The sequence below is a fragment of the Falco rusticolus genome, chromosome 12, assembly GCF_015220075.1.
Source record: "Falco rusticolus isolate bFalRus1 chromosome 12, bFalRus1.pri, whole genome shotgun sequence".
NCBI lineage: Eukaryota > Metazoa > Chordata > Aves > Falconiformes > Falconidae > Falco > Falco rusticolus.
The window spans coordinates 28,446,281-28,470,576 of record NC_051198.1 but is presented as its reverse complement, the minus strand read 5'-3'; the positions used below and the strand labels follow the sequence as shown (position 1 = coordinate 28,470,576).

General features: G+C 45.2%; 2 protein-coding genes across 2 annotated transcripts in view; one reads left to right on the top strand and one right to left on the bottom strand.

Annotated features, from left to right (window-relative positions):
- CAPN14 (calpain 14) overlaps positions 1-24,296 on the bottom strand; it is an 89,387-nt gene that overhangs the window by 14,386 nt on the left and 50,705 nt on the right. The window contains exons 4-12 of the mRNA XM_037405134.1: positions 10,211-10,567; positions 7,706-7,775; positions 6,624-6,742; positions 5,884-6,020; positions 4,592-4,766; positions 3,846-3,911; positions 2,372-2,457; positions 1,039-1,113; positions 221-384 (exon numbers count right to left, since the gene is read on the bottom strand). Coding sequence (XP_037261031.1) covers positions 221-384; positions 1,039-1,113; positions 2,372-2,457; positions 3,846-3,911; positions 4,592-4,766; positions 5,884-6,020; positions 6,624-6,742; positions 7,706-7,775; positions 10,211-10,441 — 1,123 coding nt within the window. The 5' untranslated portion in view covers positions 10,442-10,567. The remainder of the gene's footprint in view (positions 1-220; positions 385-1,038; positions 1,114-2,371; positions 2,458-3,845; positions 3,912-4,591; positions 4,767-5,883; positions 6,021-6,623; positions 6,743-7,705; positions 7,776-10,210; positions 10,568-24,296) is intronic.
- EHD3 (EH domain containing 3) overlaps positions 18,256-24,296 on the top strand; it is a 31,788-nt gene continuing 25,747 nt past the window's right edge. Inside the window, exon 1 of the mRNA XM_037405132.1 lies at positions 18,256-18,853. Coding sequence (XP_037261029.1) covers positions 18,627-18,853 — 227 coding nt within the window. The 5' untranslated portion in view covers positions 18,256-18,626. The remainder of the gene's footprint in view (positions 18,854-24,296) is intronic.

The following is a 24,296-nucleotide window of genomic DNA, read 5'->3' as shown; positions in this document are numbered from 1 at the left end:
GCCGTAACCATCCCAAAGCCTGTGTTTGCAAGTGATGCAACTTCTGTCATAGCAGAAGCTAGTCAAAGTCCTTCAGATGCTTATTTCTGAGCTTTGTGTGGAGGGTTAAGGAGGAAGAGCATGTTCTTGTTGCCAATTTTGTATTAACAGGTATAAGATGCTGGTAACTGAGTCGGAAGAACAATGTTACCCCAGAGTCATCCAAAAGAGCACCTCTCACCATGACAGAACCCCAGACTTCCTCCTGCTGTACTTCCTTTAACCCATCTCCCACTCTTCAGGGAGTACATCCACTTCTTCCCATCTTCCTGGCTCATCAGGTCTGGAGTTAATTTACAGATCACCAGATCTACAAAATGAATCTTAAAATCTCGCAGAGACATCCTGAGAAAAAAAGAGTGCCAAGAGACATTTTGTCAGCAGCTTAGTTTAGCCCATATGGCTTATAAAAAAAAAGGGAGCAGGGAACTTCAAAGCCGCACCATTCTGTGTTACATATGGTAATGCTCATATTTTATTAGGCAGTAAAGAAGAAAGCGTCTGCTCCAACAGCAGCATCTAGAAGTAGCAAATGCACGACTAAAATTTCAGCAAAGGATAGCAGCATAGCGATTAAAATAATATTGCCACCAAAGGGACGGCAGTGAAATGACACGGGCGACAATATTGCCACCCCGTGGCAGAAGCTATGTTTGTTCCCGGTTTCTCCACAAGGCAAGCAAGAACTTCCCAAAGCTGTCTTAAAATGAAAAAGCAGGACAAAAGCTCTTGAAAGCTGCCCATGCCTCCAGCAGCCCTTGGAGACCCGACAGCGTCCCCCTTCTCCCTCACTCCTGCCACTGAAGAACAGTGCACCTAATTCTGCGTCAGCACAGCTACAGCTTCTCACATCGTCAAGCAGGAGAGCAAGAAAGTAAGCACGAGCTGTTACAAAGCAGATCCCATATGCCTCGACCCAAATGGCAACGTGCTGCTTCATCTCCAGACGTAGCCCCAGAGCTACTGGCAGAGAGGATAGAAGTGAGACTGCGCTGTTACCAGAATTCTCCATCCTCCTTCTTTTTCCTCAGCAAAATCTTCTCCTTCGGGCTCAGCAGCTCCCATTTGTAAGAGCTGAGTGCAAAAACATCAGATGACTAGCCAAATGTGGCCTCAAATGCAAGGCAGAGTACAGAGCTTTCCACTATAAAAAGAGGCCAACACCCCATCTCCATATTTATCCCCCACTAAAACAGGCCTCCCTGTGCCTTCAGCCACGGGACGCTCTCCACAAGCAGTCTGGGTCCCATGAGATATAGCCAAACGGCTCCAGTTTCCTCCAGCAAAAGCCAGAAGTGCTCCATTTCCATCAGCCAGTCCATTCACTTGCACACGCAGCTTCCAAGTGCTTAAAATATAAAAATCTAGGCCTGTTTTGTTAGTTAATTTTCTGTCAAAGGAGATGTAATAGGAAGAGTGTTCGGCATAATGAATGAATGACTAGGACAGCACAAGAGGCAGCTGGGAGCCATTTAAAAGGCAGGCCTACAGTACGCTGCTCATTATGCTCTTCAACAGGAACAGCTGGTAGTTGTCATTAAGTGACAGGCGTGCATCAGAGAAGTTACTGCTCTGCAGACAAGGTGAAAGTCACTCACATTCCCAGCACTGCCCTGTGCTCTTGCTCTTCCCTCCTCCCTACCCCTGACCCTCAGCAAACAGGATCTGTGCAGGGAATGAAGCAAAGCTTGGAAGGAAGGAACACGCTCCGCTTCAAAGAGGACTAGGACACAAGTCTACAGTTTCCCATGGTCCAGAATACAAACCGCTGCCTTTCATGGATCCCAAACAAAAAAATCAGGCAGATGCAAATACAGGGTCCAATTGCCTCACTAGCTGCTTCCTCTGATCTCATACTCGGTTGTATTTCCCCAAGTGGCCAGGACAGAGGACTCCTTCACAGCCACCCAACTCCAACACTTTGCAGTCCATGGAGGACTTTGCATAGTCCCTCCCATGATAAAAGGCCATGTGCCCTGAAACAGGCCGTTCGTTTTGAGCCTCCTACACAGCTATGTCACTTTGCATGCCATCCAGCTCACAGCAACGTGGCCAGCATCTGATGTTCATATTATGTTTCTGCTGGTATTCCATGAATGGAAAAGCAGAACTGAGCTTGTTGAAGCTGCATGTGTGAAATGAGCCCAACTACGTGAGCACTATCTGCTGGAGAAATACAAGTCTATCGAGTCATTGCTTTGACGCCAGAGGGTCTGTACAAGCAACTAATCTTAATGCTGCTCTCAGCACTAATTCATGCCTGAAGATGGCAGCAGCTTTCCTCCAAGAAACCTTTCCTCCCAGCATCAGACCTTCCCGGTTTTAAACTCACCTGTCACTCCAGTCTCCTTTCCATTCAATTTTTCCCCATGGATTTCTCAGTCTCACTAGGTTTTCTGGTCCGTATTGACAGGTCACCTGCGGAAAAAAGTGACAATGTGCTTACCAAGGTCTCAGCAGTTCCCATCTGGTTTATACCACTGTACTATGCCAGATACTAACAAAGATTTTGTTTGTTCTCATAGATGCCAGCAAATATGATGATAAAAATCTATGAACGTGCAACTCTGAATGCCGTCACAAAGAGATTAAGATGCTTTATCCTACCTTCTACATCTGAAAACAGAAACCACAAACCTAATTTGGAGGTTTGACCGTAAATTCCTCTCCCTTTCCAACATCTGCTCATTTTGTGCTTATGTGGGGGCAGGACTGTGCTGTTCTGAAAGCTAAGTCCTACCCCAGCACCATGGGACAGCACAATGCAATCCATGGGGTGGCCACATAGATTAGTGCCTTCTGAACTGGGGTGCCATGGTGGGAGAAGAGGGAGCCAGGCCAACAAGGGGCTTTGTCTGCAGCATACAGCAGAATGGCTGACGTCACATCAGCTCCACATGCTTGGTCAATTCCTTACTCCTGCCTGGCTCTTCATGACATCAGTGGCATCACAACAGTGACAGACTTGTTGCTGATAAAGTCCATACCTAAAACCCTCCTACTGTGCATGGGAGACACAAGCATGCATCATTCAGATCATAGTATCTCTTCCAGCTTTCATAGCATCTCCTGCTAGAGGTACTGAACGTGCTTTCACCCACACCTATATCACATACCCAAAGCCCGACAAAGTCCTTTGTCATCCTTGTCAACCTCCTTTTGAAGCTGGACAAGATAATCATCCATCAATCCAGAATGAGAAAGCTCAAGCTTTCTCTCACTTTCTGGGACCTGTTATTTTACTGTCCATTACCTCTAGAAAAATGTCTTTAGGGGACTCCCAGCGATACTTCTGGAGAACAGTGGGGTCCACTTGCATTCTCTGCACAGGAGCCCAGCTCGGTTCCCTTACTTAGGCCCTGATTCACATTTCATCTGAAGTTTTTCATATTTTGGTCCCTGTATTCCATTATCTTTACTTCTCTACGTCTGCTCCTCTGACATCAGAGGAAGGCTTTTTACCCCCATGTAGGTTTCAGCACATCCTCCCAGCATCCCCAAAGGCCAGTCCTCTCATTCTTCACAGCTAAGATGCTCTCAGCAGAGCCCTATGAATCGTTCCCACCTTTAGAGATATACTGACCTATAACCATTGTCCTTTACATCAAGGTCATGAGACTAAAATGGACATACTTGAAGGTGAATCTCTGCAAAACATGCAGTCTCTTTTAGTCTCTTGGACAAAGAGAAGAGCACTGGGGGAGGAGACACCACAGTTGCCCTGCTTAAGGGTTGAACCTATGACTGCAATAAAAATTGCTGACATCCAAACAAATCTGGACCCTGGACATCAAGGCTAGTCTTACCTTTCTAATACCGGTTACTGTGTAGGCATGGCCAGCAACAAGCCCATTCTTCAGGACCTTTGTTGCCTGTACACAAGGAAGAGAAACCGAATGAAAATAAACTTTTTATTCTATCCTTACTTACACAGCAGACTCATACCACTATGGAGAATGGTTTGAACTGAAACAAAAATTTAAGTCTAAACTCCCAACAGCCATAGTTTGCAGTATGCTTGGAACTGAAAGGTTGATTGGGAAGGTCCCTTCCTAAATTGTGGATCTTCGGTTCCTAAATTGTGGATCTTTGGCTAGAGACCATCTCATTTTTAAAAGTCCAGGAGGTCAGGCTTTGATTTGCAGAATGGTAGGGTTTCCCAACAGCTAAAGTATTAGCATAAGGCTTAGATGCCAAGATTTGAATTCATGTTCCGAACTACACACCTCTCTCTTAGCTATAAGCTTATTCCATGAGTCTCTGTCACTGCATCATGTGCAAAAATGGAAAAAATATTTAACAAAAACAGGAAAATGCAGTAGGTCCTTATTTAATAGAGGTTCTTTGATGGATTAACCAGTTCCTAACATAACAACAGGGAGCTGAGAGCAGCAGGGAATCAATCCATGTGCAAAGTTTAACATTAAGAATGTGATTTCTACTAAGTCACATGTGGCAGTTTTGATACATTTTAAGCCACAATGACTAGCTGAGCAGAGGGTTTGCAAAGGCTTTTAGCTGTGAAGCCAATTGTTGTCACTCCAAGTCTCACCCCTAAATGTGTCTGACAGCCCATGAGAGATCTGCTGTAGGTTGCTCTTGTCAGGATACCCCACAGATCAGGAGGAGCTGCTGCAAGCTTTATCCTTATATTAACACCACCTGTAAAATCCACCAAGGCTTCTGAAACTTGCCCAATCTGCAGATCTTCATAGGAGCCGTACAGCCTAGCAAGAGACATCAATATATTCTTGGGGTTATAGTCACAGATGATAGGTTGAGAACAGCATACCAATGAAAACATACAACAAAGGTCTGCAAAAGCAAAAGGAAGGCTGTAACTCATGTTTAATCTTAGGGGAATCTTGGATATTTAGGAAAAGGGGATCATAGCAAATTGTCTCTACGATTGCCCATAGTCTGAAAGGGACTCTTCACTCGCTGTCATCTCCCACTGCACAGTAGTGAGAACATGCCCATCGCTACTTCTTTGATAACTGTGCCTTAACAAATGTCACCTCACTTCATCACCAGACGCCACGCTGTATCTAAGTTATAGTGCCTTGAGGGACGTGCTGTCTGGAGAGCTCAATCTCCAATCTGATTTTCTTTACCATTGCAGCACAACTTTCATCAGTCTTTTTGTTCTAATGTTAACATCAAATGAAAATAACTGAACTTTCCCACCTTTGTTGTGATCTTTCTCTCAATGTTAACTAGTTTTTTTCCCCTGCTCTGCAGAGATTATTTCAACCCAATATTAACAAAAATTATCAGATATGCCTTGTGCTTTCTTCTTAGCCCTGATAAACAACTCTAGATAAAACACCCTGTAAAGAAGCCAGTATTCTTACCATGCCACATGACTTACTAAATGCCTCAGTTCTGGGGGACCCAAGAGCAGGAACTTCTACCAAAACCAAAGTACAATGTTTCAGCAGACCCCCAAAATGAAACTCCTTGGAAGTTTCTCAGACTGGTAATACATCAAAGGAGGCATCAGAAAACATTTACCTTTGAAAATCCCTATCTGTGGCCTTCCACTCCTCTGTAGTATCTACATGAAGGCATCAGCCTAGCCAGTACAGCCCAAACAGTGATAACACTCAGAGGACGGTCTGTTTTCACACCTACTCCTAAACCCTTAAACTGAAAAGCCTGGATTGATAACAGTTACTGCAGTGGCAGCTTTTACTGCGTAATAATAGAAAGATGAGAACCATTTACTACACTCCAAATATGACAAGGCCTAGGAGATGCATTTATAAACAAGAACAAACTGTGTAGGCACCAACCAACATATTTTAGAGACACTATTTGCATAACTTGGAATGAGTCACTTACTTAGCATATGCCTTCTCCAGAAGGGCTCCCCAGAACACATTCTTATAGACTGAGGAAACAAAGACCAGCTCCCCCACCGTGTTCACTGGCAGGCGATCATCAACCACCACATCAACCCATTCACCAAAGTGCCAGAACTGTCAAGGGAAAGAAATGAGCTGTTTCCCTTGGAAGGGACCTCCCCTTGAAATAACAGGAAAGACAAGATAGCTTAGCTATGGGCACAGAGCAAGTTGCTTTGGGTCAGTAAGCTGCACTAACTCACCTACAGAACCAACTCCTCAGCCCCACCTTGCCAGAGGAGAAAACAAATCATGTATCAGGTGTAAAAGGATGAAGCAGGGAAAATTAGGCACAGATGGGCTTCTGGGGAAGGAGCTCCTAACTGCAGGGTAGTGGCATTACATCAAGAGCTGGGCAAAGGGGCAGCAGGTCGGAGCAGATGTGCTCAAGTCCTTCTGACCCTTGCTACTATAGAGGAAGAATTTTGCCTGGATTAAAATATAGGTAGGGCACAGCTGGAGAGAAGGACTAAGCAGAGGTATATCCTCAGAGTGGCTTGTCATTGATCCGCTGCCTGCACTGCTTTGTGGGAGGCAGGTGGGCTACTCTCCAGGCTGGGATACCCTCTGGCTACTTGCCCCTCGCCAAGGGGAACTGCACACAAATTATCTAAGGTTGTGACATAAAATGGAACAGGATTTCTGAAAACCTCCTGCATTCTGCGGGAGCAGAAGTACCCGGAAGTGGAAAATGCCAGCATATTTCCTCTCAAAGCTCTGGTTTTGTGGCACGACTGCAGCCAAGATGTCCTGGTGGAACGTCAGGGCTTCCAGGGCCGCCAGGAACCAGCAGTTCTCTGTGCCAAGACAAACGGACACATGCAGTTGGCTGAAAAGCACAAGTTGTCAGCCAAGTTCAGGAACACCACCAAGATCCTAGCAGAAGAGCTGTCATGCTGATGTCTTTACAATTATAACAAATCATACACAGAAAATGAGACGATCCAGATGTGTGTTTACTTAACCTAACCATGATTGGTTTATAATTGTACTGTCATGATCTTTGCATTTGGATACTGTTTGGTTAAGTAAGAAATTTAGCAAGAAATAGCTCTCAATGGAAACTTTCTTGGTTTTAACTGACATTGTGTGGGTTTTTTGTTCTCTGTAAAGGCATACTATAAAAAAAAAAACCAAACTTTTCCCTTTTTCTTTGAAAACATTAATTTTTTCAGAAAATAAAAATAATTTCTAATGGCTCTCACATGTAAGACTGTATTTATCAGACTTCCTGTTCAGGGGCTTAAAACACTTAAAAATTAATGTAGTCCAGCTCCTACCTGTTTTGCAGATGACTATGTCCTTTTACTTTAGGTAACATGGGCATAAAAATCATTTTTCTAACTGCAAAGCTGAGAAGAGAACACACACACTAAACCTGACATACAAAGATAGCAAAAGTCTCAGATTTTGCTGCTTCTGTGGTCTCTGTTCAATCATCAAACAGCAACATTACAGAGGATTAAGAGCACAGGATCACTTCCTATTGCAGTATTAGCACGCACAGAAGCAACACAGAGTGGCAATTTCAGCTTGTGGAGACACCTCTCACCCCCTCACATCCCACCTTGAAGCTTGCCAGGATTTTTACTGAGCTTCTCCCATCTTAATGATTGCTTCATCCACTCCATGCCAAGTGAAGAGATAAGGATATGCACACCTTCTATTTCTATGTCAAGTTTTATACAGTCAAAAATTACATGAAAAATGTCACCTTGTGTAAGAACACTTAAGATATTTTTACAAACGAGCTTCCTCACCCACCAATCCTTGGCAGAGATCAAGTTGCTTTCTGTTTGCAGCATAAAATACTGGACTTCTGTGCAAAGCCTAGGAAGCACACAACCAAAAAAAAAAAAAAAAAAAAAAGGAGGAAAAGAGTCAAGTCAGTAGTAATATGAGCTGGTTTAGCTTGAAGTCAAGGACTTTCTGTGTGCAGAGCTGAAATTTTCTAAGATGGGAAATCCAGTGAGTTCCTAGTCTAGGGTGTAAAACCCTCATGGATATTGACACAAAACACTCCTTCTGCCTGTTCAAAGCTTTCAAAATACTTAGGGTCCCTTTTGTTCCAGCAGACATTGTTTGCTTTGTGTATAACTCTAACGTTAAGTGCTCTGACTAACCTGACACAAGCCTGGGCAAGCATTTGTGCTTGGTCTACACTGAATTTTGTCTCTAATTTAAGCCACTGGTGCTGAGATACATTATCATCGGTCTCCACAAACACCTTGCTTGGAAGACAACCCTTCAGACCTGCCAGCCCTGCTCCTCCACAATTACCAACAAATTTCTGCTAAAAGAAACTAAAATGGCATAGCATAACTGTTCAAACTTTCAGCTAACCTAGCTGACATCTCCACAATTTGACTGACAATCAAGCTACAGACTAACCAATGGCTGCTACAGAAGTTCCTGTTACTGTGACAAGAGTGGGTCTGTGAATAATTGTTGAGAAAGAAATAATGTTGATATTTTTTTCTTCTCACAGCTGCCTCTGGGGTTAAATTAATAACCTAAGTGTCAAACTTATGTTTCACTTGAATGACCCACAAATTGCTCAAGCTAGTTTTCACACTGTTGGTTTCCCCTTCAGGCAGTAGCAGAGAAACAGCAAACCCTCAGAAGACACTTAGAGTAATTAGACACCAACCCCTATCCTCGGTGAATTTGGGTGTTGAGTTTGCAGGCCATCAGTCATAGATGCAGCAAGCTACAAGCCTGCAGGCTGAACAGCAGAATCTCAGCATTTCATCTGCAGTACAGGGACTGAAGGATGCACAGCATCCATCCGCAGAGAGCCTTTGCTTGGCTAAGTTTGGTATTCAGAGCAAATGCCAGCCTTCTTCACGAGGCAGTTTTAGAGCAGCAGAACAGTGGACTGAGAGACACAGGAGGTGTCAAGTCCATTTCAGTATCTCTGGGGTGGAGGGACACCTGAAGGGCTTTGTAGAGGCCAGGACTCATGTTAACCTTTCCCTCCCAAATACCTCTATGCTGATACAGCTGCCTCAGCTGCAGTGCCCAGCACAACCCAGCTCAGGTCCCTGAGGACTCCACTCTTTCTCTGCCTGCAGATCCTGACTTAATACAAACTGTCTGTGAGACCAAATTACATATGAAACTCTGAGAACCAGGTCTGCTGTTCCCAAGGTCTCCTGCTTGCTTTGCAAATGTACTCCTAATTTCCTGGTAATTTTCATGAGTTTTGCAGAAACTCAGCCCTTCTACGAAATTAGTTAACTCTGACAAAATGTGACAGCTAGAAATTAACTTAGCTAGGAGATATCTGCTATTACCTGGCAGAACTGCCTTACAGACACAGTAACGTAAGGAGTCAGTGTTAACTGAAATTTTTGGTTAATTCTATACATTGCTTTTAGGAAGATCTAACTGTCTGTATGTTTCTCAGCGGCTCAGTAAGAACAGAACTGCCATTGCTAGTAACAGGCCTTATCTAACTGTGCCAGGCTCCTGGCCTGGCCTCCTAGGCTTGCTATCTATCCATTTGTTATGAGAACTTGCTCTGTGACCAGCCCTTACAACCTGGTCTCTCGTGATGTTCAGTTCAAGCATGGGATACCAGCAAAGGCCTTGGAAATATGGGCACAAGCAGAAAACAGAGGCCCCAGAACTACAAACAACTCACTGATAGCCAGTTACTGGTCCTGATCGAAGCTCAGCCTTGAGAGCTGGGAAAAGACTGCTCCAAGTACAATAGACTAAACAGTTAAGCAGAAAAAAAAGCAGCCCAGCAAGAAGATAAGGCACCTGCCACTGCCTGTGAAAGTAGCAGCCTCCAGCATCACAATGGTTTGTTGTCCATGGGAGAGAGGTCAAAGGCTAAGAACTGTCTAGAAAGTCATCAATCTAAAAGGTCAAGATCTTGATTTTTGGGGAGCAGGATCATTGGCATGAAAACTGTCATCGTGAAAAGATGGTGGGATCACTGGAGATGTGAGCTCCAAGGACACACACTCCCCCTGCTCCCTCCGTCTGCTCTCCCTACCTGCTCCAAGCATTACTGGATATAAACTGAATAAGGCCAATTATGATTTTGGGCAACAAATGCTTTAAAGGCAATTATGAAGCTCCATGTACTCCAGCTTCCAAAATGATAGCTTTGTGTCATTTTGGTATAATCTCTGGAGGCATTAAAGCACACCTAAATCAAAGTCTAAAAGCAGTCTGCTAAATGCTAAATCTATTTGCTGGCTATCAGCTGAAATTACCCTACTACACTAGAGTATTCACTGCAAATCACTTACATGTGGCCTCTTCCACTGTAAATTTTGGGGTAGCTTCTTTAGCAGTGCTCCTGTTCCAATAGAACTTATGTGAGCAGGGAAGGTGTCATCTGTGAACAGGCATTTGTTCTTCAAGCAGGTCTCCAGCAGAGTCTGGTAGTTCTGCTGAATGGGTGGGGTGTGTTTTTGAAAGATACTCCTGCCTAAAGGCACAGGTGACTTCTTTTTTTTCAAGCAAAGCAGAAAAGGCATGGCAATGTCCACAGCAATACCAGGATAATTTTTCCCACAGAGGATTCTGCAGGGATCTCACCCTGCACAGTCCTGCTGGAAACTCCTGGTTTCTTGGGATGAGGCACACCTTCTCCAGAAGAATTCCTGATGATTAAAACAAGTATAAAAAGTCAATTTAATCATGGCTTTTAGAATTTCCTTCTTAGCTGGGGGGAGGGGGGGTAGGAGGGGTGGCACTCCCAGGAGGAGTGGGGACCCACCCAAATCTAAACCAGCACCTATCACTGTGTTTTCAAGGCTTTACATTTGCTGTAGAGCTGAGTGCAATCAAAATGAGTGACCCCACTGATTTTTACTGGGGCTTTGAAACCATACACATGGCTATTTTCAGTCTCTCTCTGGACTATTTTAGGCTCTCCAGGATATTTTTATAACTTGCTGCAATATGAACGACAGCCTTTATTCAATCACATTCTGGCATGTGGTTATTTCCACCACTCCCTTCCCCCCCACCCCCAACCCCCCCTCAAAAAAAAAGGCAAGAGAAACCAAAGACTAACAGAAAAATGGAATACATTAGATGTTACAAAGTTATTACTCACAATCCTCCCAATAGTTTTTTGCCATTTTTTCCTCATTTTGGAGAATGATACAATCTTCCCCAAGAGATCACATTCCATCTTGCTGATTACCACAGATTCACACATGAAATCGCATGCTGAGGTATTTTTTCTTGTGACATCCAAGACAGATGTTTCTCATCCCACCACTGAAAACAGCAAAAAGTGATCTCACAGCCCTTTTTAAATATTAGCAGCTATGTTAAACACTAGCAGCTATCACCTTTTCCTGCAAGTGGTGGGCTCCTGGGAGAAATCATGATTAAAATCTCAGCAGGCAAATCATGCCTATCAGTGGTAAGAAGGTGATCATAATCATAGCCTTCTCATTATTGTGTGGACTGAAAAAATGAATTGGGCTATAAAGTTCAATAAATGGTTCACAGGCCATAATTATACAGTATTTGGAAGGCTTCCCTGCAGAGGAGGCTCTGAGACTCAAAATCACTGCCCCAGGCACCCCAGGAAACCAGTTAGGAACCAGTTGATTGTTACTCCCATCGAAGCTGAAGCTCTCTGGTGTTCCAATTGTGCTGTCCTCCCACACAGAGCCCTCATTCATTATAAAACCACTCTACAACTGATCCACAAGACTTAATCCTCAAGGGCAACCAAGAGAAAATCTTCACATTATAACCCTGGAAACAAAAATTCAATTTTCTATTGTACCGTAGACATTTCAGACCTGAAGAAGGATTTAAGTGCCTAACAACTTGTCTGGTTTTGCTCCAGATGAAAAATACTGTCCCTCCCTCCAAACCTTGCCTTTTTTACAGCCATTGACCTTCACGGCTACAACAATATGAGCAACAGAGAGATAGATAGATTTAAGAGAAAAACAAGGGGAAGAAAACAGACTGGATACTAGCTGTACTTTATATAGACAGACAAAACATGTATGTGAAAGAATTTCTCATTTTGTTGCTCCCCAAGGAAAGAATTGGTGAGGAATTGACATACTTAGATTTACACTGAAGAGCAAATACTTGAGACTTGATTTGGCGATGTGCAGAGCACAATGCCTGATAAAATCATTCACTAGTTCTCACCTCAGTCTGGCATTTATTTGAAAAAGAACTAAATGTTATAGATAGACCTTGAAACCCAGAGATAGCATGAAAAAAACCAAGCCTTTCAAAAAAGGAGCTTTAAATCACCTGAATACATAGCCTTATTTTTGAGAAACTCAGCCAGCAGCCCCAACTGTAACAGTGTATGTTGAGAGTCAATGATGCAGCTACTTTATGTGTTTTGAAAACCTCCCAAGTGAACCTGCCTGTAGGTGTATTGTTTTAAACTCTTTTCCAAATTACCTAGAAATCTTTGATCAAAAGATGTAATGAAGCATTTTATGTGTCGTGAACAGTCACTGCTTAGACAGCCACAGGCTGTTCCACCTCGTGTTTTAACCTTCTGCCTGCTGTCTGGCTGCACCCATGTGTACAAGCAGATGCCAGATACAGTTTTAGATGAGCCAAGGTATACCTGGAAATCACAGAAACGTTACTGACTGAACCAGACTGAATCAGTGTCCCACCGTGTCCTCTGGCACAGGTGGAGCAGAGTGTGTGCATATGTATCTCTTCCAGCAATTAAAATTTCTAAGGGAAAGCAGCCAAGTGTAGCAGACAGAGGTTAAAAGCTTTAGACGGAACCCAGGAACCAGTAGGTTCGATGGATTTGATTCTCTATTCTTTGCACATTCCCCTAGTTAATGTTTGCCATCTGACACAAGTCCTTCTACTACATTAGCATCCTATGATCTCCTCTGATCTTTCTCAGCATCTCAGATGCCTCGTCCCTAGGCCTTAAAATGAGAATCTGAAGTATCCACAGCAAACCCTTTGCTTTCAGTAAAAGGAATTGGACCATGAAATAATTCTCTGAGAGCCTCTTACTCTCTCTGTGAGAGGATGTATCTCGGGTAACACTGGGGCAGTTGGCAATTCGAGGGCTAAACCTGGAGCTGACAGAGCTCAGTCCAGCTCCTCTGGTTCAATGAAGACAATCTGTATCTGCACTGAGGAGCCACTCCTGATTGTGTGGAACAGAGCAAATACTTGCATGCAAAACAATAAATTTTAAGGTGAACAGAACAAACGATGCAGGGCCACCTTTTATAACCATTCTTGTAATACAGCAGAACATTAGCTACAGAAATTAGCAGTCATTAGAATAGAAATGTGACTGTATTAGGCTTTGTTAATCTTTATTAGTCTCTAAACACACAGTATGAAAATGGCACTTGCAGGTACAATTTCAAGCCTTTGATTAAAGATTGATTAAACATAGTGGTGTATTTCAGAAATAAAAACTCAGATCTGCCTCCCACTCTTGTGGGCTTTCTAGCAAATAGAGATATCCTGAAAAGAAACATTGAACTGTGCTTTCTCACAAAACAAATGAACATACAGAAAGGTGGAGGACCTTGCCCTGAATTTCTAGTGCTTAGATTATTGGCCCAAAAGTTGACAAACACCTTCTGGTGCTGAGATTTTCAAGGCCGAGCAGTGAGCCTGCCCCAGACCGTCCTGCTGATGTTAACAAAAGGTCTAGCAAAAATGCCTGGATGGCTTTCAGAACTTCAAACAATACCTTCTGACCAAAGATTTACTTTTACAGACTGGTTGAGAACATAAAATACATATTCTTTGCTATGTAAATTGTCCAAGCTACATCAAAATCAGTGGAAATAGAAAAATCCCATTTATTTAAGGTCTGTGCTTTAGCACTTAAGGTTACAACACCCTATTCATAATCATCCTAATCATTACAGATTTTGACTGCCCACAAAGCCCTTTGAAGTCAGATGAAACTTTTGACCTCTGCAGAATACTTTGTGATCAAGTATCTGCTAAACTGCCTCTAAACAGCAAACCTGAGAGAACAAGGGCACACAGAATCTAGGTTAGCACCAGCCTGTGTTCCCAACCATTTGGCAGGCAGAAACTTCAGAGCTGTCACATGCAGGGCAGCTGATGTATCTCATCTAGTTGCTTTACATCGCACCCATTCTTCTCGGGTTTGCTGATACAAACTCTTTATCTTTCCCTTGGACACTTCCAGAAGTAAAAGTTAAAAAAAAAAAAAAAAAAAAAAGTAAAAAAGTAAAGCAGCAGCTGCTGCATTCAGCAAGGCCAGCAGCATCATATAACTAATACACCCATTATGTCCTAGAGCACAGCTTCCTCTCAACAGCATACCATGGTGACAGGGTTCTGCTCCTTTCAAACCCCTGGAAAATCCTGACTGTTGCTAGCCACAGATGACTGCTGAATGCCAGCACCAAATCCCTCTACACAGCACTTGGCGTTTGATGTCCTACCTTCTCCAGGTGTGTCCTCACAGCGAAGGATAATTATTCCACTGGCAATGATGCCTGCTACTTATAAATAGTATATATGTTATCTCTACCTATGTGTGTATTTATGTATCTCCCTCTCTCTCTCGCTTACGTAACCCTGAGAGCGTTCTACCCTATCAAGCACTGTGTTAGAAGCAGGAGGTGGGGAAAAAAAGCATATTGAGTAATGCCAGAAAAATTCTGAAGAACCCAGTGCGAAATATTCCACAGAAGGCATGAAAGAAGAGGTCAGCCCATCATGCAGACTACCGTTTGACTCACCCATTGCTTCAGTGGATGGCAGCTTCCTTGTTTATTTAGCCATTTGACTATTCAAAGCACAAAACTCCACATCTCTCCATACATCACTGACGAGGTAGAACAGGATTTCTGCTTTGAGGTAAGAAAAAGCTCAGAAAGGAAATACACTCAAAACCCCCACATTTTTTCAGAACAGACAGGGCCATGACAGACTATCCACTTTGTCAATCACTAAATCGTAACAATTTCTAAAAAGAAGATTTATAGAAGTTTGAAGGAAGTAAACGTCCTATGACAGGGACAGTCAAAACCATCCAAGAATTACAGGAGAAACCTCCAAGTTTCTTCACTGCAAGCACGGTGAAGGACTCATGAGAATTTTTCTTTCTATTAGTGCTTATTAGGCACTATTGCAGACATCACAGGGTCAGGTCCCCTATGTGCAATACGCTTCCTTTGCTGCATATATTTAAGGAGTGAATTCTCTGGAGGCAAGCATGCTTCCCACTCACTGTGGGAATACATTATCCAACCCTACATTTTCTATTTCTGGTGCACTTCTGGGTACCAGCACCTTGTTCCACTCCAGGCAATCAGGGGGTAACAGCAGCATGGAGAGGGCAGGGAAAAGGACAGCATATGCATACCAAGCCACCTTCAAAAAATGGTAAGAGAAACATAAAGTAAAATATTTCATAGGAATATGAAGGAGCATATGAGGACAGGAAAGGAAGGCCGCAGCTTTCTGAGTTGTAAAACCAAAGCAATGAGTAAGGAAAAGGATAGACTACGCTGGAAATTATTTTATTCCTAGGCCGCATGGCACAGCAAGCGATTGGGAAGTTTGATCTAGCTGAACCAGAGGAAATTCTCCTTCTCTTACTTCTCAAATTGGCATATTTGGTTTAATTCTGGGGGCCCGCTGCATCTTCCTCTCCCCTCATCCCTTTTCCACAAACCTAGCTATTCCCTGTTGAACCCATCGCCACCTGAACTTTTGACACTGGGTTTTCGGGTTTCTTACTTGGTAATGAACAGTGACAGTAACTACACTAGCAGGAAGTTAATTTTACTGAACTACACTGCTCCCACAAGATTTTTCAAACAGTCAAAGTGTTACAGTACTGACTGAGTCACCACCTCTTTTCAAACATGGTGACTTCCTAACGTCCCCATCCTCAGACGATCTTTTCGTAGGAAGAAAACCTATTCATTCTAAGGCAGGAGATAAGCAAACACACGCATCACCATGACTTGGTATCACATTAAATGAGTTTCAGTTATACAACATTGTGTTTCACCCCCAAAAATGAGGTTTCATTTTGAATGCAGATACTACATGACTTAGTCCAGCCTCATTCACTTCCAGGAACAGGGAAGTGAATCTTCTCCAGCAAAGTCTCTCTCTTCCCAGTCAAGGCAAGCATCCAGCTAAGTGACTGCCAACTTAGTTACCAAATGTTACCAACAGCAGGGACATGGCTAAGAAAATACAAAGCTAAAAGTTTAATCTGTCACAGTGTGACAGAAAAAGAGAAATTCTATAGTAGAGGGCAGTAGCAGACCCCCATCAGTATCAGATATGTGTATGTCCTGGGCACTGCAGCAGAGTGGTTTCTATTTGAACAGCTCAGAAACTTTCAAGAAAATCAGCCCTTCTTCCAGCAGTGATATTTTAAATGAAAAACCATCATTTGGAAAAAAGATTTAATTGGTTTTGTTCATCTTCTGCTCTCAAAACTACAAAAATGTAAATTATTTAAAAAAAATGCCTAAAGATTGCACCGTAAGACCAATCTGTCCAACAGAAAGCCATCCATTAAAACAGCCCTGTTTAAGAAATGAAAAGGACTAAACAATGAAAACAGATTAAAATTTTCAGTTTGAATTCTGGCAAAAAGAAAAACCTAATTATACTCTAAACTTCCTTGCCTAATTTTACTTCCCTTTGTTTCTGACAAGCACTGTGGTTTAAGGTAAAGAGAGTTCTTGAGGAAGTCAGCCTTTCAGAGAGAAATGGCTAAGAAAACAGACTGAAAAATAAATAAAATTGTGCAATGTTTGTGAGACACCTACAGAAAGTCTATAAAACCTGTCAAGATTCCTTGTGATCTGCCTCGGTGATAAAGAATCCAAAGGAAAGGGACTCTCTTCAGACAAGGCAAGGAAACATTTTTTTGGCCGTTTAGCCATCGGGTATACATCTTTATCATTAGTGCAACTTCATGATTAATACATATCCTCTGCTTGTAAATGTGGGACAAGCGTGCCTCCACCATACCTGAAGCAGTCAACTCCTGCAGCTTGCCCAACAGAAACCTTGCTTTCCTCCCCCATTCATTGTATTCAGGAAGGGCATCAAGGTGGCCTGGGGAGATTTACAATCAAAGGCTTCCTGGCCTGACCTTTACTCAGCTCTGAGGATATCACAGGCAAGCACCAAAGAGGCTCCATATATAGCTGCAGAAATACCACCACAGCATCAGAGAAGCACAGCCCTTAAATGGCAGAACTATCTAGAAGATGAAAATGATTTTTTTTTCCTACAAAATGAGGAAATCTTGCCAAATCATGCTGATTTCTATGGGCCTTTCAAGAGTTTTTACTGGAAAGGAGTCATCAAACTCTTAAAGCCAAAAGTCTCTATTTATAAAACCAAAGAAACGAGGAAAGTTACTCTTAAAGAGGTTTCAAAACATAGTTCCATTTTCAGACTAGCTTTAGGCATTGGCAGGAAAGCAGAGAAGCCTGACCTTCAGAAAATACAGTCAGCTTGCTATTTTTTTTCCAGAAAAAGAAACCTGGTCCCTGGAGCCGTGGCTCTTACCTCACAGCTGCAGAGCACACAAGTGCTTGGGATCACACAACAGGAACAGCCAGGAAAATGCCTGCTGCTACAGCCAGGTGCATAGAATGGGACCTGGATGGTTGTTCGGTGTCTTTGGGTGTCCCCCGGCCCATGAAAAACAACTGCACCACTGCCTCCAGTTACAGCAGGCTGGGCCTGGGCTCCTCCTGCCTGCAAATGGCGGGGAAGGGCAGGAGCCAGCCACACGGCAGGGCCACTTCCAGAACTGCTTGTGCCACATATCTCCCGGTCGCTGGATCAACTCAAGTGAAAACGACATTTGGAGATATTTTAGGAAAAATGCCCTGCCCTGTCCCACCTACTCAGCAGTGATGTGGAGAGCCCAGCAACACGGCTGACAGGACACGGCCCGGGAGACAGGCCGCCGCTGGAAAACCCGTCCAGGCTTTGGCCAAAGCGCTTCTGCCTTCACTCGGCAGCTGTCCTGTCAGCCCTGACTTGTCAGTCCTGTCAAATTTGCGCATGCAGGGGTTTACTTTAAAGTGAGGGGAGAAGGGGAAGAAAATGGCGGCCGGGCTACAAATGCCCGCAGTGTCCCCCAGGGGGCGCTGTGCGTCGCCGCACCCCGCGGAGCGGGCCCGGCCCCTCCCGCTTTTCCTCCGCGTCGTGCCCCGTCTCAACATGGCGCCGTCCGCTGCGGCTTCACCCGCCGGGAAGAACGGGCGGCGCCTGCCAGGAGCCGTCGACTTCCGGCGCCGGCCCATTTCCTGGAGGGCCGCCCTTAAACACCGCCCGCCGCGCTCGCAGAGCGCTGCCGCCGCCACCGCCCGCCCCGCCTCCGCGGCATGCCCACGCCGGGAGCCGGCGGCGTGAAGGGTAGGCGGCGTCCACCGGCGCCGCGCGGCCGAGGCTGTGAGGAGAAGCGGCTTTTTTAGCCTCCCGCGGGGACCGTTTTCTGCCTGAGGCCGCCGGTGCGGGTCGCGTAACGGAAGGCGGCCCTCCCGGGTGGGCGCCCGAGGGGAGCGAGGCCTGCCAGGCCGTCCCCTGAGCCCCGCCGCCCGCCCGGCTTGGGCGGGCATGCAGGGGTAGCCCACGCCGGCAGCCACAGCCGTGCCGCCCCCCGGCCCAGCCTCGGCGCTCGCTGCGGAACTGGCCTCAGGCAGCCCCAAGATGTTCAGCTGGCTGGGCACCGATGACCGCCGGAGGAAGGACCCCGAGGTGTTTCAGACGGTCAGCGAGGGCCTGAAAAAGCTCTACAAAACCAAACTGCTGCCCTTGGAAGAGCACTACAAGTTCCACGAGTTCCACTCGCCGGCCCTGGAGGATGCCGACTTCGACAACAAGCCCATGGTGCTCCTTGTGGGGCAGTACTCCACTGGGAAGACCACCTTCATCAGGTAAAACCCACCTGCCTGCTTCCCTCCCGGGTGTGCCTGCATCCCTCTTCTGTTCCCCCCCTGTGCCCCCGGTACCCATCAACAGCTTTCAACTGAAAAGCTGCCTCCACTTAAACTCTGGCAGTATCCCTTCGCAGGGACAGGGTGGTGTGAGAGGTGCCGTGAAACACCAACGTGGCAAAAAGTAGCCCAGGGGAGGGCTGAGGAGTGCGGGCAGGGCGCTGGAGCAGAGATGTGAGTCACTTGGGGCCCTTGCGCGTTCAAAGTGCAAGGGCTGCTCCGTGACCGCTTGAGGCAGGGTAGCCCTTCTAACAGCCCTTCTTTTCAACTTGATGTAGCATTTGGGTGGTGGGGCAACCTATGAGCTAGGGAACCTTAAAGTGTGTGCTTGGGTTTGTGAGAGTCTGTGTCTCACCCTTGTGTCTTTTTCTCCGCGCTGTGCCCAGAGGTGATGCACAGAGCCTAGTTTGAGAAGCACATGTGCTCGGGTGTGTGGGGGGGTGTGCACAAGAGAAACCTGCCCATCTTCAGGGCTCCAGAAGTTAGCCCTGTTTTAACTGTGGCCTGCTTTGCTGAGATTCTGGGAGTGGCAAGCTCGTTCCTAACTATAAAGAGCGAGCAGCTGCCAGTAGCAGGTTTGATGTGAAACTGTCAAAGAAAGGGTTAAACTTTTCCAGCTGGACTTGGTTGCAGGGATCTCTATTCGGGCTGCTAGTTCAACTTGCAGCAGGCAGTCTCTTGGGATCATAGCTGAAGCTGTGCTGTCTGTGTTTCCTATGTGATTCATAAGCTTAGCGTTAAATTCCAGTCTTTTTCTGGTGTGGCTGTGTTGAAATCTGTGGAATTACCCCAGTGTAAATCTGGACGCAAGCCACAAGCAGCCAGCCCTTTGTTCTACCAGTATTTCTTGGTGGAGGCGGGGGCTGTGGAAAGTAGAAAGAGGTGAATCAAATTGACTGCACTTCTTAAGGAGTGACCTTGAGAAATGCAGGTGGGGGGGGGTTGTGTATTGTAGTATTCCTGCTACTTAGCGTCCCAGCCAGGAGCCAAGAACAGAATACATTTCTGCTACCTTTTCATGTGCCTGGAAAACAAAGTTTGAGTAAAATAGGCCTTGCTCACCTGAGCAGGTCAGGTAGATGATGAATGGGCATGAATGACGCAAAGAAGCATTTGGCAGCTGGGTGGAAGGGGAGTTACTCCTCTGAAAATTAGAGAGGCTAGCTTGGATAGCGTAGCTGTCTGGTTCCACCCCAGATCTTTGTTCTGTGATTTGGTACCAAACCTATTTGAAAGGCTTTTTCTGTCCTCTGGGTTACTGACACTCAGAACAGAACCTCTGCTGAACACCAGGAGGTTGCTGAATATCCATGTTGCTGGTGGTGCAACTAGAGCATCTCTTCCTAATGCTTCTTTCCAAACTGCCAGCATCAGCATTTCCCTGCAGTCTCACCTGCATGCTGTTGTTTGCAGACTTCCTGCCTTTGCCCCTCTCTGCTCAGTGAAGTCCTTTTCCTGTAAGCGTTAGCTCATTTTATAAGAAGTTTTGGTTGCCTGAAGCATGTGGGATGGCAGCACCCCCTTTGCTTTGCTGTAAGCAAGCTGATCTGAGCCTCTCTGACCACGGGATTTCATTCATGGTTCTGTCCTCTTCTCCCAGGCTTTTCTGTGGGAAGTACTGGGATGAGCCTAGCCAGAGACTATGGTCAAGCAGAAGTGACCAGGAGCTTCTGCTTCACAGGAGTGCAAAATGGACCTGAGAAGGCCTTCCAGGAAGACAGAGTATTCCCTGTGTAAAATAGTGCATAAAAAGGTGAAAGTTGAGAACTCGTGGAGAACCCCAGGGCTTGTAATAATAGGAGGGATGTGAGGATCTTACTCCAATACGTTCCCAACCAAAGAAGGGCAGATGGTGGTGGAAGACTAAGTGTTGCTTGTGATAGGCTTCCAGCATCAGCTTGCAGGCACTGGTCATCAGAGAGCAGAGATAAGCATCAGATTAACATCCAGAGTTATTGTGGGAAGGTGAGTGGGAGCTAGAACTGAGAGCAGGGAGGAGTTAAAGGCAACTGGGGGAAGAAGTGGGAGGGGAGACAACCATTATGTCTTGGCAGTAGTGAAGCAAGAAACAACCTCTGGACATCTCTTCCATAATCTTGTCAGGATGGGTATAATTAGTGTTATCCTTATGTATCCATCCCACTCTTATATTGTGTCCTGCTTGTACTGGCATGCAATTTAGGGAGATGACTTATTCCACATGAGTATTTAGTGGCACTGAACTTGGTCCTGGTTCACCTAGATCCCAGTACACCATTAAAAAATAAGTGACTTAAGGTCCTTTGTCCATCTAAGGTGGGTTTGTCCCAAACATCTTTCCTTGTTCTTGGGGAATCGGAGGTGAAACAAGGAAGAAATGCAAGGCTCTGCAGCATCTTGCAATGAGGCAAGATGCTTCTTGTGTCAGGAGCTGCTGGTGGAAGGAGAGCAGTCAAGGTCAGCAGTGAGAAACATTCCTAAGGCTGAGGTGGGGAGGAGGGAGGTAAGTTGTGTGGGTCAAAGCCAGTGAAGCAAGACCAGAGCACTGGCTTGTTTTCTGTGGACCTAAGCTATTCTCTCTCCTGCTTTCAGGAACCCAGAGAACTGAGCCTTGCTTTGCTGTGTGAAAGATGTAGCATTGCTAACTGCAGCTCTTCCATTCCTGCTTCCTGCTGTATCCTCTCTTCTTGCTCACTCCCATTTCTTTCCTCAGCATGCATTTGGCTGAGGCTTTTCTGCAGAGCTGGAATCTGAAAGGCTGTGACGGCGAGGACAAGGCAACACCTCTACCTGGGAATATCTGACAGCCACAGCAGGATGTCACTGGAGCTTGCCTTGATAACGTTATTGCTTTTTATGTTTCCTGTAAGAGGGTGGGAGTACAGGACAGAACATTACTCTCCTAATTAACTTAGATTCTGTTGGTCTTTTCTAAAAATAGTCCTGGCTTGTGTCCAGCCATCCTGCTAATAAAACAAACAAGCCTGCTAGAGCCCTACAAACTGTCAACATGGCTTGCTTTTCTGGTGTAGCCACCCCTTCCTCCTGCAGCTAATCATTTCTGTCCTGGTCTCTCCATACTGTTTTGTCACAGGCTACCCACAGAGCTCTGGTGTGACCTCCCCCTGTGGCCCTGAACCTTTCATTTCTGCTTGCACCAGACTGTTGTCTCCACTTCCTCCTGCTCTGCCCTTCTTCCCTTTCCTGCTCTGCATCACCTCTGCTGCCACACACAGCAGCATCCTGCACAGCTCCTGCATGACTCATCGTGGGCAAACAGCCCCTTCCCCCACATCCTGCAGGCACTCCTGCCCAGAGAGCCCGGGATCTCCTTGCCTGGCTCCTACACTGCTCCAAACCTACCTGGGAAAGGGTACCCAAAGCCAGGCTGGCACTAATACAGCTTTCCTGCCCTTGTCCTTCACCTTTCCCTGCCAGGAGCAGGGACAGGCCTGAAATGGGGCAAACAGTATGATGTTCCCAGCCACATACCAACTCCAATTCTCCAATTGGCAATTTCTTTTCTCCAAGACAATTCTCCAAAAGGCAGTTTCATCATTAAAATAAACCATTCACCTCTTGCTTGGCACCCTGTGCAGGCTTCCAGCCTGCCTGAAGGTCACTCCCCCAGGCCCTTGAAGGTGTTCAGCAGCTCAGAGTAAGGCACCCTATACTGGAAGGGGAAGTTGCTCACTGTTGGCTGGTGTTTTCTACAGCTATTGTTTGCTCTTCTCTCCCAGAAATCCCTACAAATGGGACAATTGCATGTGTTCTCCAGCTTGCTTGAGTTAGCAGAGGCAGACTGTGGCACTGCCTAGCAGAAGTGCCTTCCTCCCCCCTCATCAGACAGTGTCAATAAATCCCCTTGTATTTATCCTGTGTACAATGAGATTCTTGTGCTGCAGCCACCCTGCTGCATAATGTACCCGAATCTCCCAGAGAAGCCTTACTTAAAATAGATGCTATGATGCTAGGCAGTGCAAATAATCTCTCTGATTTCATAGTACTTGTTGCACATTAAGTCAATTAACATTGGTTTGTAACTACTTCTGCATGAGAGTGCTTTTGTTGGGATTTTTTGGTTGGTTTTTTTGGGTTGTTTTAAAATTATACAAGAAACACAGAAATGCTTTGAAACACTAGCTGTGTGGAGCTGTGATAAAATACTTTGAGCAGCCTGGCTGGAGGAGGAATGTTTCTATTACATGCAGGACTTCTGCTTAGTCTTTCTCAGAAGCTTTGCCCATAAATGACACAAAACCCTCAGGCATTTTTTTTCCCTGCTGCTCAAAAGCTGTTGTATACTGTGTGCATCTCAAACCTGTAAAAAACAAGTTATTGTTATGGCAAGGCTGTGACCTAGCATTGGGAGTAAGGGGTGTTTCTCAGAAGTGCTTCACTTGTTGCATTGACAGTTGTTAACCCTACCTGTTTCTTTTCTTTCCAGTATTTGCAAGGGGAGAGGTCAATGATTTCTATGGATTCAGTGACTGCCCATCTGTATATCACTCTTAAATATATTATGTCAGACAAAAAGTGAAATACAAAGCAGGAGCAGAGGAAAGCCAATAGCAGTAACTAGCATCACAGCAGTGTCCATCAGGAGCTAACGCTTTGGAAATGCCATCAGGCAAGCTTGAACTTAGTTTCCAGAGTCTGGCCAAGTGGCTTCTAACCTAGCAAATGGTTGTTTCGGTGTGAAGAGCTTTCCAGGGAATGGAGCCAAGAACATTCATTTGATAGTCTACAGAGTCCTCGGTGGGAGAGAAGTAGCTCCTCCCTGTTCTCAGCTGCTTCAAGCTAGAGATAAGTAACTGTAGCTGCCAGGAAGGTGTATTGTGGACACCAGCCACAGAGGTGGCACACCCCAGCATTAGCTGCAGTCAGCTTTTGTTAAGTAATGAGCTACTTTCCTATAAAAGTTTGAGGAATCTCTGTATAGGCTTTGGGTAGGTAGGCTGTACCCACCCTAGTATAGGAGGTCAGAAGGCTATTTGCCTTCCTGGATTGTTTCAGTATTTTGGGAACTGCTAAACAGCTGCTGTTTTATCTCAGAGTTGCTCCCCTTAAGAGAAGTCACTTCTGGTGGCATTCTGGTGAGCAGAAGACTTGAAAAATCCCTTTGGATGAAAAAGAAAATGCATGATAAAATACCAATAAAGGAGGTGGTCAGCTCCTAAGGGAAATATGGATATTATTACTGGAATTATTCTTGCTGCAGCTGTTCAGGTGCACTAAGCCAGATAAGTAGCATGATTCACAGTATGTCTTGAGTGCACATTTGCTTGTTTTACCTTTAGGTCCATTGGGAATTGAAGACACGTTTGCTAACATGGTGTCAATAAAGGACCATGCTGAATAAGCACAATATTTTGTTGTTCCTCAAACACTGGTGATTAAGTCT